The sequence below is a fragment of the Salmo salar genome, chromosome ssa10, assembly GCF_905237065.1.
Source record: "Salmo salar chromosome ssa10, Ssal_v3.1, whole genome shotgun sequence".
Taxonomy (NCBI): Eukaryota; Metazoa; Chordata; class Actinopteri; order Salmoniformes; family Salmonidae; genus Salmo; species Salmo salar.
This window is the reverse complement of record NC_059451.1, coordinates 102,160,780-102,178,002: the sequence shown is the minus strand read 5'-3', so window position 1 is coordinate 102,178,002 and position 17,223 is coordinate 102,160,780. Positions and strand designations below refer to the sequence as shown.

The 17,223-nt window shown below is 43.1% G+C and overlaps 1 protein-coding gene across 2 annotated transcripts; it reads left to right on the top strand.

Annotated features, from left to right (window-relative positions):
- The first annotated feature begins 1,190 nt into the window (after positions 1-1,190).
- LOC106561290 (uncharacterized) lies at positions 1,191-4,052 on the top strand. 2 transcript variants are annotated; one of them, XM_014125078.2, is made up of 4 exons: positions 1,191-1,445; positions 1,951-2,044; positions 2,343-2,430; positions 2,657-4,052. In XM_014125078.2, the coding sequence occupies exons 2-4, from the start codon at positions 2,031-2,033 to the stop codon at positions 3,587-3,589; spliced, it is 1,035 nt and encodes a 344-aa protein (XP_013980553.1). In that variant the 5' UTR covers positions 1,191-1,445; positions 1,951-2,030; the 3' UTR covers positions 3,590-4,052. The 2 variants fall into 2 exon arrangements, with proteins under 2 accessions (XP_013980553.1, XP_045544246.1); XM_045688290.1 differs by having other exon boundaries at positions 1,220-1,768.
- Positions 4,053-17,223: the final 13,171 nt, after the last annotated feature.

Here is a 17,223-nt window from a genome sequence, read left to right as displayed (position 1 = left end):
GCATAAAGGGAGGAGGTCAGAGACCTGGCCGTGTGGTGCCAAGACAACAACCTCTCCCTCAACGTGATCAAGACAAAGGAGAAGATTGTGGACTACAGGAAAAGGAGGACCGAGCACGCCTCCATTCTCATCGATGGGGCTGTAGTGGAGCAGGTTGAGAGCTTGAAGTTCCTTGGTGTCCACATCACCAACAAACTAACATGGTCCAAGCACACCAAGACAGTCGTGAAGAGAGCACGACAAAACCTATTCCCCCTCAGGAGACTGAAAAGATTTGGCATGGGTCCTCAGATCCTCAAAAGGTTCTACAGCTGCACCATCGAGAGCATCCTGACTGGTTGCATCACTGCCTGGTATGGCAACTGCTCTGCCTCCGACCACAAGGCACTACAGAGGGTAAGCTTCCTGACATCCAGGACCTCTATACCAGGCGGTGTCAGAGGAAGGCCCTAATAATTGTCAAAGACTCCAGTCAGCCTAGTCATAGACTGTTCTCTCTGCTACCGCACGGCAAGCGGTACCGGAGCGCCAAATCTAGGTCCAAGAGGCTTCTAAACAGCTTCTACCCCCAAGCCATAAGACTACTGAACATCTAATCAAATGGCTACCCAGACTATTTGCATTGCCCCCCCCCCCTTTACACTGCTGCTACTCTCTGATATTATCTATGCCTAAGTCACTTTAGTAACTCATGTATATATTACCTCAATTACCTCGACTAACCAGTTCCCCCGCACATTGACTCTGTACCGTTACCTCCTGTATATAGCCTCACTATTATTTTTTTACTGCTGCTCTTTAATTATTTGTTACTTTTATTTATTTATTTTTTATTTTATTTTTCTTAAAACTGCATTGTTGATTAAGGGCTTGTAAGTAAGCATTTCTCTGTAAGGTCTACACCTGTTGTATTCGACGCATGTGACAAATACAATCTGATTTGATTTTGTATTAATATTTTTAATTAGGTTTTACTTTCTCAACTTCTATAAGTGAGAATGAGATGTGACCCTTGTAATCTATGCAGTGATAAATGTACACGTCTCCAAAGCTTTCAGTGTGTTTTAAATCAGACTCGGGAACGCTCTGTTTTATATTTGCTTATGCTTACTTTATAATAGGTTATCCATTATATAACGTTGGCACAGACATGTGATTAGGGGTAGTTCATAGGCCAAAATTGGGGGGTTGCGGTGTTCTGTGTGGTTTCACACTTTAATTGCAAAATGACGCAGTTCGGGCTAGTTTGAAATAGAATATGTTTACCAAAGATGGTAGGCCTAGTAGTATTTTGTGTCCTGGATGCTTTTAGTAGCCTACCCTTTGGGACCTCCCTTACTGAGCATACTAAAAGAAAGCATCGCGCACAACCTAACCAATCGAATTCGTCTATTTCTCGACGGAGCCTTCTTCCCTACTGCCCTTGTGAAAAACCCTCCTCCAGGGTGAGTGGAATGAATATATCCTTCCTTTTTATTTGATCAGTCCTAAACATCGGACTGTAATCAGATATAAGTAAATCATTAATAGTAAGAAAACCCGTATATTATTGGACTTTATTGTGGATTATATAAATAGGGCACTTCACGGAGGAGGACTAGGCGGGTGCGACGAGGGATCGAGGGACGCCGCCATATTTGCTCTTGCTAGCTAGTGCACTACGGGATACGTGCTTTGTTTCGTGTACCCTTCATTTGAGTACCCTTGTATTTGTTCATGATGGAAGCGATGGATAAAAGGCCTTTTGGTTCAGAATATAACTATAAAAGTAAGTTTTATGCCAACCACGAATGTCGTTTTCTAACATTTGTGTTAACCTAATTGTTTATGTTAAGCATAGGGTATTATTTTGCGACGTCGCCGACTTGGAGTGTGTTAAAGTTATCAAAGTTATTTGTTTACTGCTGATGATGGATATGCTAACATTGTTGTATTTTTTCCCCCAATAAGTGTCAGAAAATGACATATCCAGATTGATAAAATTGCGTGCAACGAATGACGCCATCTTCACTGGGAAGAGAAACTCTGCCATGCCTGCCTGGAGGTGAGTGAGTGATACAATGTCTGATACTCAAAACAAAAGTGGATGTTTGATGGCTTTGATAATGACAATTTGTTTTGGCTTTTATCTATATGCTTACCTCAAAATAAACTGTATCGTATGCCACTTTATTTGATATGAGAATGTTATATTTTATCAATTTTGTATCACCTGATGTGCATTTCCTAACAAAAATAGAATTTGAAAAACATGTAGGCCTATAGGAAAGTTAGTGTTTTAAGAGCTAGTTATGAAGATGAAACCCTATCAATATCTGACTTAACTCACTTTGATTCTGCAGAGCGATGTTAGTGGAGTTGGGTCTCGAAGGAAAGCTTACAACTGGGCAATTGAAAAAGAAGTGGGAAAACCTTAAAAAGAAATATAAGGTAATGATTATGAATGCAATTGAGAACAGGAAACAAACACCCTTGGCCTTAACTCAAGATGTATTATCTTCTATTTGAATTACGCTTGAACACAGATTCTAGGCTTTGGTTCCAGCCCAGTACTAACCCGGTGTAACTAATCAAGTGTGTGTCATAACCATAAATCCTGCAGAGACAAGTAATAGAACATTAACCTGATTGTACCCTTTTTCATCTTTCTTTGTAGGATTTTAAGTACCCTCCTCTTGGCATGGAGAAAGTCAATCCAATGTCCTGGCGTTGGTTCCACCTCATGGATGATGCCATCGAGGGTCGCCTATCTGGGTCTGCCCGTATCCTAAACCCTTCACTGTTTGATTTTGGGGAAGTTGGGGATGTTTCATTCGCGTCCTCTCCCACTACCTCTCCCATAGCAAACAAGAGACTTTGTATGAGGCCGGAGGGGGGTGAGGGGACAAACATTTTTGAGTTCTGGGCCAAAGCACAGTTGGGGGAGAGTGTTGGGGCTGCGAGCACGGTAGCAGATGGACAAGTGGCGTACACAGACGCAGCTACAGAGGAGATCCGTAGGGCTGCGGTGGAGTGTGAGAGGGCCCTGCGAGAGGAGGGCAGGGGTGGGGGTCAGAACGAGAGGGCCGCGCCTGACAAGATGCCAGTGGGTGGATACGGGAGGACCATGGCTGAGGATGTAGAGACCATAGCTGAAGACGGAAGAGCCATGTTGGTGAGAAACCCTGGCAGGAACATTGAGAGGGAGACTGCTGAACTAGAGAGACAGATAGCAGATTTGGAGAAGGAGAGAGAAGTGTTAGAGAGGGAGCAGGCTGACTTTGACAGGGAGAGGTTGATACTGGACAGAGAGAGGGATGTGGTGAACAGAGAGCGGGTGGCTGTTGAGCGAGGCAGAGCATCACTGGACAAGGACAGAGCGGCGATGGATAGGGAGCGAGCGGCGATGGAACGGGAGCGAGCCATACTGGACAGGGACAGGGCGTCAATCGAGAGAGAGAGGACAGAGCTGCAGAAAGAAAAGGAAGCCCTAATGAAAAGCAAGATTTCCAGGAACAACGGCTCTGCTGATGTAGAACTGGACTCATCTACTATAGAGAAGAGAGAAAGACTGCTTTCCATATTTGAAAGACTTGTTGATAAGCTGTGAAAATGAAACACCATTCAAAAAAAGTGTCTAGGTGAAGGATACTATAGGTGACACAGTGCGTACAAGACATAAACAGGTTTCTATGTCACCAGGCCCCTTATCATTGTGATCATTTTCATAAAGTTAACTAGTGGTGGCTCTCAGATCCTCCCTGCACACACTGGGAGTGCAGTCATTTAATTAGTGCTGGGTGAAATGAGCATTGAGTGTTGGTTTCGCCTGGAAAAAGAACTCGCTACGATGTTTGTTGCGCTTGTTCTGTATATTTTTTTTTTAGCTTGTTTACCATTAAATGTCATCCACTATTTAAGTATAGGTTTACACTACGAGAAATGACAAGAATTTCTGTTCCCTAAATGCATTTGTTAAACAGCATTTGACCATTATTTATGTTCTGTTCGATCTGCCAGAGTACCAGTGTAATGCTATACTGTTAATAAAGCCCACTTTTTTTTTCTTCGTTCCTCTAGTTGTCATGTACTGCCATTACTATGTAATTACCCTGTACCAAGCTAGTAAATATGAATGCATTCAGTTGTACAACTGACTAGGTATCCCCCCTTTCCCCCTATAGTCTTACAATAAGCACTATGCAACTGCCTGTATTTACATACCTGGTACAATGTAATGCTCCTCTATGAACCTGGAATAATACTTATAACATAATGAAATAGCCTTCCTCACTGCCACCATGTCAATGTTATGATCATTTCATTATATTTACTTTAAAAAGGTGTGCTTGAATCTTGCAAAGATAGTCAGATTAATGTTATCAGGTTTCCAGATATTTATTTATCCAGTCAACATTTGCAGAAAGAAATAATCTCAAAAATATCTGTCAGACAACAGTCAGTCCATAATTATTCTTTCAGGGGCCGAATTCCACCTGTGCCTAATGGACAGCTCCTGAGACACTATTGTACAGCATTACAAGTTTAATAAAGTCAAAAAGGTAATGAGGTTATCTGAACACCAAACGCATTAGAACTTGTCACACCTTATTGGCTTTGCGCAAAATCAGTACGATTCCATTGGCTGGAGACTTCCAAAGGTGTCACGGGCCCTGCAAAAGGTTTGTACATGTTAGCATTTTACCCAATTTTTTTTTTTTAAAGCATTTTAAAAGTTGCCAGTCAACTCAACACTCATGACCTATTCTTGACAGACAGCTGGTTGTCAGGCCAGGGAGTGTCCATTGGTTGGCTGTGGTCACCGGGCCTGAGAGATCCTGAAGTCATTGGAAAAACGTTTGGCCATTACCTCACAAGAGTGATGTGCCTAAACAAAACATCTGGGATACCTTATCACAGCATAGATGTTCATTAGAGGAAATGCCTGTATCCAACACGTGACACATTTACCTGGCAGTGGCACGACATGCCAGAGAAGACACTGACTGACTTCAAGGGGCAAGACCAAGCAAAATGCACCCCTACTGACAGGTTGCAACAGGTGCATGGCTGTGGGACAGGGAAAATCAAAATAACTCAAAATTCCCCTCCAAGAGGAAATAGAGATGTGCATGTGATAATCCACCATGCATTATCAGTACAAGCTCTCAAACATCAAAATTACATTTTTACATTACATTTTAGTCATTTAGCAGACGCTCTTATCCAGAGCGACTTACAGTAGTGAATGCATACATTTCATTTCATACATTTTGTTTTTTCTGTGCTGGCCCCCCGTGGGAATCGAACCCACAACCCTGGCGTTGCAAACACCATGCTCTACCAACTGAGCTACAGGGAAGGCTAAAATAACTATAAACACTTGGAAGGAGTCATCAGTCAGACAGAGAAGAGCATACAATATACCAAAGATGGAGCTCTATAAAATGTTGGTCATTTTCGATAACAATGTTTACTGCACACCTTGATGCCTGCAGTCGGTGTGTGCGAAGTTCAAATGTGTGCCAGTCATGTTGAGAGTGCATAGGGTGCTTTGTTTTTACACTGCTGCTACTCGCTGTTTATTATCTATGCAGTCACTGTTCTCTCTGCTACCGCACGGCAAACAGTACCAAATTACCTCGACTAATCTGTACCCCTGCACATTGACTCAGTACCGGTACCCTCTGTATATAGCCTTGTTATTGTTATGTAATTTTCTTGTGTTACTTTTTTTAGTTTATTGAGTAAATATTTTGTTAACTCTATTTCTTGAACTGCATTGTTGGTTAAGGACTTGTAAGTAAGCATTTCCCCGTTGTATTCGGCGCATGTGACAAATGCAATATGATTTCAGCCACACCCGTTGCTGACACGTGTATTAAAATCGAGCACACAGCCATGCAATCTCCGTAGACAAACATTGGCAGTAGAATGGCCTTACTGAAGAGCTCAGTGACTTTCAACATGGCACCGTCATAAGATTCCACCTTTCCAACAAGTCAGTTCATCAAATTTCTGCCCTGCTAGAGCTACCCTGGTCAAGTGTAAGTGCTGTTATTGTGAAGTGGAAACGTCTAGGAGCAACAACGGCTCAGCCTCGAAGTGGTACGCCACACAAGCTCACAGAACGGGACCGCCATGTGCTGAAGCACATAGTGCTTAAAAACCACCTGTCCTCGGTTGCAACACTCACTACTGAGTTCCAAATTGCATCTGGAAGCAACGTCAGCACAAGAACTGTTTGTCGGGAGCTTCATTTAAAGGGTTTCCATGGCCGAGCAGCCGCTCACAAGCCTAAGATCACCATGCGCAATGCCAAGCGTCGGGTGGAGTGGTGTAAAGCTTGCTGCCATTGGACTCTGAAGTAGTGGGGACACGTTCACTGGAGTGATGAATCACGCTTTACCATCTGGCAGTCCGACAGACGAATCTGGGTTTAGCGGGTGCCAGGAAAACGCTACCTGCCGGAATGCATAGAGACTGGCCTGCAGAGCCCTGACCTCAACCCCATCGAACACCTTTGGGATGAATTGGAACACCGACTACGAGCCAGGCCTAATCGCCCAACGTCACCAATGCTATGTGGCTGAATGGAATCAAGTCCCAGCAGCAAAGTGGAAAGTCTTCCCAGAAGACTGGAGGCTGTTATAGCAGCAAAGGGGGACCAACTCCATATTAATGCCCATGATTTTGGAATGAGATGGTCGACAAGCAGTTGTCCACATACACTACATGACCAAAAGTATCTTAAATGTGTTAAGTGTAAAGACAAGTCAAACGCATTATCTGCTGATGTATGCATGTGTCACGACTTCCGCCGAAGTCGGTGCCTCTCCTTGTTCGGGCGGCGCTCGGCGGTCGGCGTCGCCGGTCTTCTAGCCATCATTGATCCACTTTTAATTTTCCTTTTGTTTTGTCTTGTCTTCCCACACACCTGGTCTCAATTCCCTCATTGCATGTTGTGTATTTAACCCTCTGTTCCCCCCATGTCTTTGTGCGATATTGTTTATTGTAAGTGCATGTTTTCTCTGGTGCGCGACCGGTTTTGTAGCCGTTTGTTTGTTGTTCTGGTTTCCGGTGGTTTTAATGAATAAAACCGCTCCGTTGATTACCCAGTTTTGCTCTCCTGCGCCTGACTTCCCTGCCGCCAGTTACGCACTCTCTTACAGCATGTCCCGTGGCGAGAAGAAAACGCTTGCCGAAAATTATCTGGGGTCATTTAACTGTAGAATTGACTAATCTTTCAGAATCAATGAAAATATCCTGGTAGACAATGTTCATTAAATATTGGGTAGTATTATTCGTGGCCATGGTTCCAAGGGGCGAAGTGAAAGACCCACATTGCACGCCCAATTTCTTCTCGTCACACTGAGACACAATAATAAACATCTCGGTGATGGCGATTCTTTGGCCTGTACTTTCACGATATTCCTCTAATGGCGAGTAGTTTTTGTCTCTGAAGTTTCAGATTTCTGTTCAAAGGACCTTGCTTTCCCTGGCAACATCTTCGCTTTTTCACCGACTTCCGATAGCAAGGACTGAATGTCCGTGGTTATTTTAAAGCCATTGCATCCAAACACATAGCTACCAAATGTTTGTTTTTTAATATCCTGGAAAAAAGTTAGCTATGTTTAGGACGGTCCTTTCTGTCAAATGGCTATTGTAGCTAGCATATCACATAATTGACATCTACAGAAAATATTTTTGTTAAAATGTTTTCATTTTGTTGAAAAGATTGAATATGCAAGAAAAAACTATTTAAAAAGCAGCGATGTGTCAACTATAAAGTGCTGCAGAATTTATGAACAAATATTTGGATCCAGGTGCGTTGTTTTTCTACCCCATGTTACACGGTTACGGCACAGGAAACAACCAATCATATCGGTTGAAATACATTACACTCATCAAATTCATACGGATCGTCCATAACGTCGAAGTATGCATATATTGACAAGATACTTGTCTCAATGGGAGTAGTTGTCCACAAAGCGACACCTGTGTCAAGCTCCCGCCTATTCCTCTCTTTGGATTGGTGGATACATCTATTTAAATACATGTTTAATAAGTATTCGATAAGGGTTGTTGATAAGGGTTGTTGACGTCAACAGCCTGTATTCAATTGGGATATGCTATTGTCGCCTTCCCGTGCTCGTCGGAACTAGGAAACTCGAAACATTTCAGACTTGCTAACTCATTTTAGTCAACAACCCAACAGTTATACACGTGCCGCGTTCAACCAGTTAGCATTTCGGAAATGTCTGAGTTTCCTAGTTCCGACTTGCATGTGAACGTGGCATAGGCTAGAAGACTATGCTAGTATCCTCATTTAATGAACGCACCATACCACCTGGTTTTTAATGAGTGTAGGGTTCGTTTGAAGGGAGGGTGTCTTTATTATTATTTTTTTTACTTCTTTCTTTTCCCATTTTGAATTACAAAGCATAATATATTTATTTTATAGTCCAGTTGGGGGCGATAATGTAACATATTGGATGCCAACCGCCGTTAAACTCCAAAGAAGAAGGGCGCGCCTCCCTCACCGCCTTCGGCTGGTCACATGACGGGCCATAGCCCAGTGCACCCTGGGTCAGTTTAATAGAATCCCCCCAGTGAACACTTAATCAGCGAGGAAGAGACAAAGCGAGAGGGAAAAAAATCTGTCTCCAGCAGGCGATGTTTCGTTTGTTTTGCATGGAGATCAATGAGAGAGTGGAATTTGGTCAACAAAAAAGTGTATGGCTTATTTGCTACGCAAGGTTTATTTAGATTGTTATGAGTGTACTGATATAGTGGTGCAGCTGTCTAAGGCACTGCATCTCAGTGCAAGAGGTGTCACTACAGTCCCTGGTTCGAATCCAGGCTGTATCACATCCTTGATTGGGAGTCCCATAGGGCGGCGCACAACTGCCCGTCATTGTAAATAAGAATTTGTTCTTAACTGACGTGCCTAGTTAAATAAAGGTTCAGTAAAATGGACATGTGACATCCTGGGGGGAAAAAAACACTGAGTTGTCTTGAGATGGTATGGATGTGCTACCTGTCCCAGACCTGCTGTTTTCAACTCTCTGGAGACAGCAGGAGCGGTAGAGATACTCTGAATGATCGGCTATGAAAAGCCAACTGACCTTTACTCCTGAGGTGCTGACCTGTTGCAGCCTCTACAACCACTGTGATTATTATTATTTGACCCTGCTGGTCATCTATGAACATTTGAACATCTTGGCCATGTTCTGTTATAATCTCCACCTGGCACAGCCAGAAGAGGACTGGCCACCCCGCATAGCCTGGTTCCTCTCTAGGTTTCTTCCTAGGTTCTGGCCTTTCTAGGGAGTTTTTCCTAGCCACCGTGCTTCTACACCTGCATTGCTTGCTGTTTGGGGTTTTAGGCTGGGTTTCTGTACAGCACTTTGAGATATCAGCTGATGTAAGAAGGGCTTTATAAATAAATTTGATTCATTGACGGCCTACCCCGGACCAATTGTGCACTGCTCTATGGGACTCCCAATCATGCCAGATTTGATGCAGCCTGGATTCAAACCAGGTACTGCAGTGACACCTCTTGCACCGAGATGCAGTGTCTTAGACCTCTGCGCCACTCGGGAGCCCCACTCAGAGTCTCTGAGTGGAAAAAAGTGGACGGTCACCGAGTGCACAGAGACTGTTTCGTGTTACCAGGTGCACGTGGTTCCTGACAGCGGAAATATAGACGTGTTAGTGTCCGGGGAGGGGTGCTTAAGTGTGGTTGCCCCGGTTTGCCTGGTGGGCAAGGTTATGGAGATGGCTGAGCCCTGGCCGGGACGCGGTGATGGGTGATGCCCAGTGAGAGGGGTGTTGACCGGGTAGGGAGAGTGGGTGTGGAGGCCCGGAGGTCTGTAATTCCAGGGAGTAAGCTATACACTCTCAGGCCCAGGGAGAGGGCAAGCAGGTGGCAGGGAGTGTAGACATAGTGGCCTGGAGTCAGAGGTCACCAGGTCAATGGGTGCCTGCCTGGAGATCAGGAAGGCCCAAGTGAATAGGTGTGTGAGTGACACTGTCCTTCAGCGGAACAGAGCAGGCAATTAATGTAAAATCGTGTGAGATGAAAATGGACAAACGAAAGGGTGTGCCATGTATAAGACTAGTCAGTGGATATTCTGAAAGTAGTTTGAGGTTTGTAGGTCACATGACAATGGAACTTCAAGGCAAAACTGCTCCAGCTCCTTCAAGTTGGATGGGTTCCGCTGGTGTACAGCAATCTTTAAGTCATACCACAGATTCTCAATTGGATTGAGGTCTGCGCTTTGACTAGGCCATTCCAAGACGTTTCCCCTTAAACCACTCGAGTGTTGCTTTAGCTGTATGCTTAGGGTCATTGTCCTGCTGGAAGGTGAACCTCCGTCCCAGTCTCAAATCTCTGGAAGATTGAAACAGGTTTCCTCTCAAGAATTTCCCTGTATTTAGCGCCATCCATCATTCCTTCAATTCTGACCAATTTCCCAGTCCCTGCCGATGAAAAACATCCCCACAGCATGATGCTGCCACCACCATGCTTCACTGTGGAGATGATGTTCTCGGGGTGATGAGGTGTTGGGTTTGCACCAGACATAGTATTCTCCTTGATGGACAAAAAGCTTAATTTTAGTCTCATCTGACCAGAGGACCTTCTTCCATATGTTTGGGGAGTCTCCCACGTGCCTTTTGGCGAACACCAAACGTGTTTGCTTATTTTTTTCTTTAAGCAATGGCTTTTTTTCTGGTCACTCTTCCATAAAGCCCAGCTCGGTGGAGTGTACGTCTTAACCTGTCTGGGCTAGGGGGCAGTATTTTCACAGCCGGATGAAAAACGTACCCAATTTAAACAGGTTACTACTCTGGCCCAGAAACTAGAATATGCATAGTATTAGTAGATTTGGATGGAAAACACTCTGAAGTTTCTAAAACTGTTTGAATGGTGTCTGTGAGTATAACAGAACTCATATGGCAGGCAAAACCTCAGAACAATCCAAGCATGAAGTGAAAAGTCTGAGAATTGAAGTTCTTCTTATGATTCTCTATCAAAGCTACAGTGTCTGTGGGGTGACATTGCACTTCCTAAGGCTTCCACTGGCTGTCTAAAGCCTTCAGAAAGTGGTTTGAGCATTCTCCTGTCACTGGTCAGATAATAGGAGCTCAGTTACTGAGTGGTCTGCCTGGCAACAAATGGATTGGATATGTGTGGTCACGCGAGCATGCCCCTCCTTCTTTTTCTTCTTGAATGAATATGCTATTGTCCGGTTGGAATATTATCGCAATTTTACGTAAAAAATACCATAAAGATTGATTTTAAACAGCGTTTGACATTCTTCTAAGTACGGTAATGGAACATTTTGACTTTTCGTCTCTCGTTCCACGCTCGCGCGTTATGCCTTTGGATAAGTGATCTGCTTTCTTCTGGAAAATGTGAAGTCCAAGATGGACAAAGGGGGCGTTGTTGGGGCTGTGTTTCTGGACCTAAGGAAGGCTTTCGATACTGTTAACCATGAGATTCTCATCACAAAATTGTCCAAGTTCAACTTTTCCCCCGATGCCTTGAGATGGATGAAATCATACCTTGAAGGCAGAACTCAGTGTGTCAGAGTGAGCAATGAGCTGTCGCCCACTCTTAGCTATGATGTGGGCGTGCCCCAAGGGTCAATACTGGGGCCCCTCCTGTTCAGCCTGTACATTAATGATCTGCCTTCCGTCTGCACTGGGTCTGAAGTTCAAATGTATGCAGATGATACAGTGATATATGTGCATGCAAAGAGCAAACAACAAGCTGCACAAGAACTCACTACTGTAATGGTCCAGGTTACAAAGTGGCTCAGTGACTCGTGTTTGCATCTCAATGTGAAAAAAACAGTTTGCATGTTCTTCACAAAGAGGGCAACAGATGCTACTGAGCCAGATGTCTATGTGTCAGGGAGAAGCTCCAGGTGGTATCTGATTTTAAGTACCTTGGAATCATACTTGATTCCAACCTCTCTTTAAAAAGCATGTGAAAAAGGTAATTCAAATAACTAAATTCAACCTAGCTAATTTCCGATTTATACGAAATTGTTTGACCACAGAGGTAGCAAAACTGTATTTCAAATCGATGATACTCCCCCACTTAACATACTGCTTCACTAGTTGGACCCAAGCTTGCTATACAACATTAAAACCTATTCAGTCTGTCTACAAACAGGCTCTCAAAGTGCTCGATAGGAAGCCCAATAGCCATCATCACTGTTACATCCTCAGAAAGCATGAGCTCCTGAGTTGGGAAAATCTTGTGCAATACACCGACGCATGTCTTGTATTCAAGATCCTAAATGGCCTAGCTCCCCCTCCACTCAGTATTTTTGTAAAACAGAAAACCCAAACATATGGCAGCAGATCCACAAGGTCTGCCATGAGAGGTGACTGTATAGTTCCCTTAAGGAAAAGCACCTTTAGTAAATCTGCTTTCTCTGTGAGAGCTTCCCATGTCTGGAATACACTGCCATCAGACACACATAACTGCACCACATATCACACTTTCACAAAATGCATGAAGACATGGCTAAAGGTCAATCAGACTTGTGAACATAATCTCTAGCTGTGTATTGCCGCTTTCCATGTTGTCTGTTGTCTGTAGCTTGTGAGGTGTGGAAACACTTTGTTGTTTTTATGGATTTTGTCTTGTTGCTTTTTGTTCTATGTTGCTCTGTCTGTATGCTACATCTTGCTTGTCCTATGTTGCTCTGTCTGTATGCTATGTCTTGCTTGTCCTATGTTACTCTGCGTGTGCTCACTGTTCAATGATTGTCTATATTGTAATTGTTTTTAATAACCTGCCCAGGGACTGCGGTTGAAAATTAGCCGGCTGGCTAAAACCGGCACTTTTACTGAAACGTTGATTAATGTGCACTGTCCCTGTAAAAATAAAAAAATTAAATAAACTCAATCTGTATGCATGAACAAAACGGAGGTATTTGTACATAAATATCGATTATTTCGAACAAAAACAACATTTCTTGTGGAAGTAGCAGTCCTGGGAGTGCATTCTGACGAAGATCAGCAAAGGTAAGAGAATATTTCTAATACTAATTCTGAGTTTAGGCTGCCCCAAACTTTGCGGGTGTCTGAATAGCTCACCGTGATGGCTGAGCTATGTACTCACAATATTGAAAAATGTGCTTTCTCCGTAAAGCTATTTTAAAATCTGACACAGCGGTTGCATCCAGGAGTAGTCCATCTATAATTCTTAAAATAATTGTTATATATTTTGTCAACGTTTATGATGAGTATTTTTGTAAATTGATGTGCACATTCACCGGACGTTTTGGTGGGATTACATTTTCTGAACATCTCGCGCCAATGTAAAATGCTGTTTTTGGACATAAATATGAACTTTATCGAACAAAACAAACATGTATTGTGTAACATTGTCACGGTTGTCGTCGGATAAAGCGGACCAAGATGCAGCGGGGAAATGTGCACTCATCTTCTTTTTTATTTAGTTGGCAAAGAAGTTTGAACCAAAAATAAACACGTACACAAAAAAGAAACAAGCCAAATAACAGTCCTGTAAGGCTTGAAGCTATACACAGAAACAATCTCCCACAAAACACATACCTATATATAGGACTCTCAATCAAAGGCAACTACAAACACCTGTCTCCAATTGAGAGTCCAACACCCAATTACCTAACATAGAAATACTAAACTAGAGAGAACATAGAAATACAAAAAAAACATAGAACATAACCCAAAACCCGTAAATAATAAATCAAACACCCTTCTAAGCAAACCACCACCCCGAACCACATAAAACAAATACCCTCTGCCACATCCTGACCAAACTACAATACAAATAACCCCTATTACTGGTCAGGACGTGACAAACATAATGTCCTAGGAGTGTCATCTGATGAAGATCGTCAAAGGTTAGTGCTTCATTTAGCTGTGTTTTGGGTTTTATTGACACATGTCCTTGCTTGGAAAATGGCTGTGTGATTATTTTTGTCTATGTACTCTCCTAACATAATCTAATGTTTTGCTGTAAAGCCTTTTGAAATCAGACAATGTGGTTAGATTAACGAGAAGTTTGTCTTTAAAATGGTGTAAAATAGTTGTATGTTTGAGAAAGTTGAATTATGACATTTTGTTGTTTTTGAATTTGCCGCCCTGATATTTCACTGGCTGTGTCCCATAGAAGTTAAATCAAAAATCAAATCAAATTTATTTATATAGCCCTTCGTACATCAGCTGATATCTCAAAGTGCTGTAGCCTAAAACCCCAAACAGCAAGCAATGCATGTGAAAGAAGCACGGTGGCTAGGAAAAACTCCCTAGGAAAAAACTCCCTAGAAAGGCCAAAAACCTAGGAAGAAACCTAGAGAGGAACCAGGCTATGAGGGGTGGCCAGTCCTCTTCTGGCTGTGCTGGGTGGATATTATAACAGAACATGGTCAAGATGTTAAAATGTTCATAAATGACCAGCATGGTCAAATAATAATAATCATAGTAATTGTTGAGGGTGCAACAAGCACGTCCGGTGAACAGGTCAGGGTTCCATAGCCGCAGGCAGAACAGTTGAAACTGGAGCAGCAGCACGGCCAGGTGGACTGGGGACAGAAAGGAGTCATCATGCCAGGTAGTCCTGAGGCATGGTCCTAGGGCTCAGTGCCTCCGAGAGAAAGAAAGAGAGAAAGAGAGAATTAGAGAGAGCATATTTAAATTCACACAGGACACCGGATAAGACAAGAGAAATACTCCAGATGTAACAGACTGACCCTAGCCCCCCGACACATAAACTACTGCAGCATAAATACTGGTGGTCCTATGGACAGATATTCCAATCTCCGCTGTGGAGCTTTGCAGCTCCTTCAGGGATATCTTTGGTCTCTTTGTTGGCTCTGATTAATGCCCTCCTTGCCTGATCCATGAGTTTTGGTGGGCGGCCCTCTCTTGGCAGGTTTGTTGTGGTGCCATATTCTTTCCATTTTCTAATAATGGATTTAATGGTGCTCTGTGGCATGTTCAAAGTTTCGGATATTTTTTTATAACCCAACCCTGATCTATACTTCTCCACAACTTTGTCCCTGACCTGTTTGGAGCGCTCCTTGGTCTTCATGGTGCTGCTTGCTTGGTAGTGCCCCTTGTTTAGTGGTATTGCAGACTCTGGGGCCTTTCAGAACAGGTGCATATGCACTGAGATCATGTGACATAACATGTGACAATTAGATTGCACACGGGTGGACTTTATTTAACTAATTATTTGACTTCTGAAGGTAATTGGTTGCACCAGATATTATTTAGGGGCTTCATAGCAAAGGAGGTGAATACACACAGTTGAAGTCGGATGTTAACGTACACTTAGGTTGGAGTCATTAAAACTCGTTTTTCAACCACTCCACAAATTTCTTTCGTTTTGGCAAATCGGTTAGGACATCTACTTTGTGCATGACACAAGTATATTTCCAACAATTGTTTACAGACAGATTATTTCACTTATAATTCACTGTATCACAATTCCAGTGGGTCAGCAGTTTACATACACTAAGTTGACTGTGCCTTTAAACAGCTTGGAAAATTCCAGAAAATGTCATGGCTTTAGAAGCTTCTGATAGGCTAATTGACATTATTTGAGTCAATTGGAGGTCTACCTGTGGAAGTATTTCAAGGCCTACCTTCAAACTCAGTGCCTCTTGCTTGACATCATGGGAAAATCAAAAGAAATCAGCCAAGAAAATTGTAGACCTCCACAAATCTGGTTCATCCTTGGGAGTAATTTCCAAATGCCTGAAGGTACCATGTTCATCTTTCCAAACAATAGTACACAAGTATAAACACCATGGGACCACGCAGCCGTCATACCGCTGAGGAAGGAGATGCATTCTGTCTCCTAGAGATGAACATACTTTGGTGCAAAAAGTGCATATCAATCCCAGAACAACAGCAAAGGACCTTGTGAAGATGCTGGAGGAAACAGGTACAAAAGTATCTATATCCACAGTAAAACGAGTCCTATATCGACATAACCTGAAAGGCCGCTCAGCAAGGAAGAAGCCACTGCTCCGAAACCGCCATAAAAAAGCCAGACTACGGTTTGCAACTGCACATGGGGACAAAGATTTTACTTTTTGGAGAAATGTCCTCTGGTCTGATGAAACAAAAATAGAAGTGTTTGGCCATAATGACAATCGTTATGTATGGAGGAAAAAGGGGGAGTCTTGCAAGCTGAAGAACACCATCCCAACCGTGAAGCACAGGGGTGGCAGCATCATGTTGTGGGGGTGCTTTACTGCAGGAGGGACTGGTGCACTTCACAAAATAGATGGCATCATGAGGAATGACAATTATGTGGATATATTAAAGCAACATCTCAAGACATCAGTCAGGAAGTTAAAGCTTGGTCGCAAAAAGTTGTGGCAAAATGACTTAAGGACAACAAAGTCAAGGTATTGGAGTGGCCATCACAAAGCCCTGACCTCAATCCTATTGAAAATTTGTGGGCAGAACTGAAAAAGCCCGTGCGAGCAAGGAGGCCTACAAACCTGACTCAGTTACACCAGTTCTGTCAGGAGGAATGAGCCAAAATTCACCCAACTTATTGTGGGAAGCTTGTGGAAGGCTACCTGAAACTTTTGACCCAAGTTTAACAATTTAAAGCCAATGCTACCAAATACTAATTGAGGGATGGAACCTACACTGTTACACCTATGTCACTCGGTCATTGCTCATCCATATTTATATGTACATATTCTTATTCCATCCCTTTACTTAGATCTGTGTATTAGATAGTTGTTGTGTAATTGTTGGATTACTGGTTAGATATTGCGGCACTGTAATAACTAAAAGCACAAGCATTTCGCTACACTCGCACATCTGCTAACCATGTATGCGACCAATACGATTTGATTTGATTACTCCAGTTTTGTTTTGAGCCGACATCACTGTCGGCCAGAACGGGGCAGCCCGCTTCCAAAACGAATGCAATCATCTTCCACGCGTTGCAAAGTACGCCTGCCCGTGGCCAGATTAATAGAATCCCCCCACTAGCCAGCTTGTTAAATAGAAGAAAAACTGCATAACATCTCGTTAAATGTTGTACATTATTGTGCAACCTGTTCCATTTGGTACCAACTCGAAATATCCCTAACAGATGGACGAATATACTGCGAGATGAAATTGTTTTGATTGTTATTCTGTTAGTGGGTTGGGTTATCTGAGTTGCTGAGTAGCTGCTTGCTACCAAAACGTTAGCGGCCACTATCG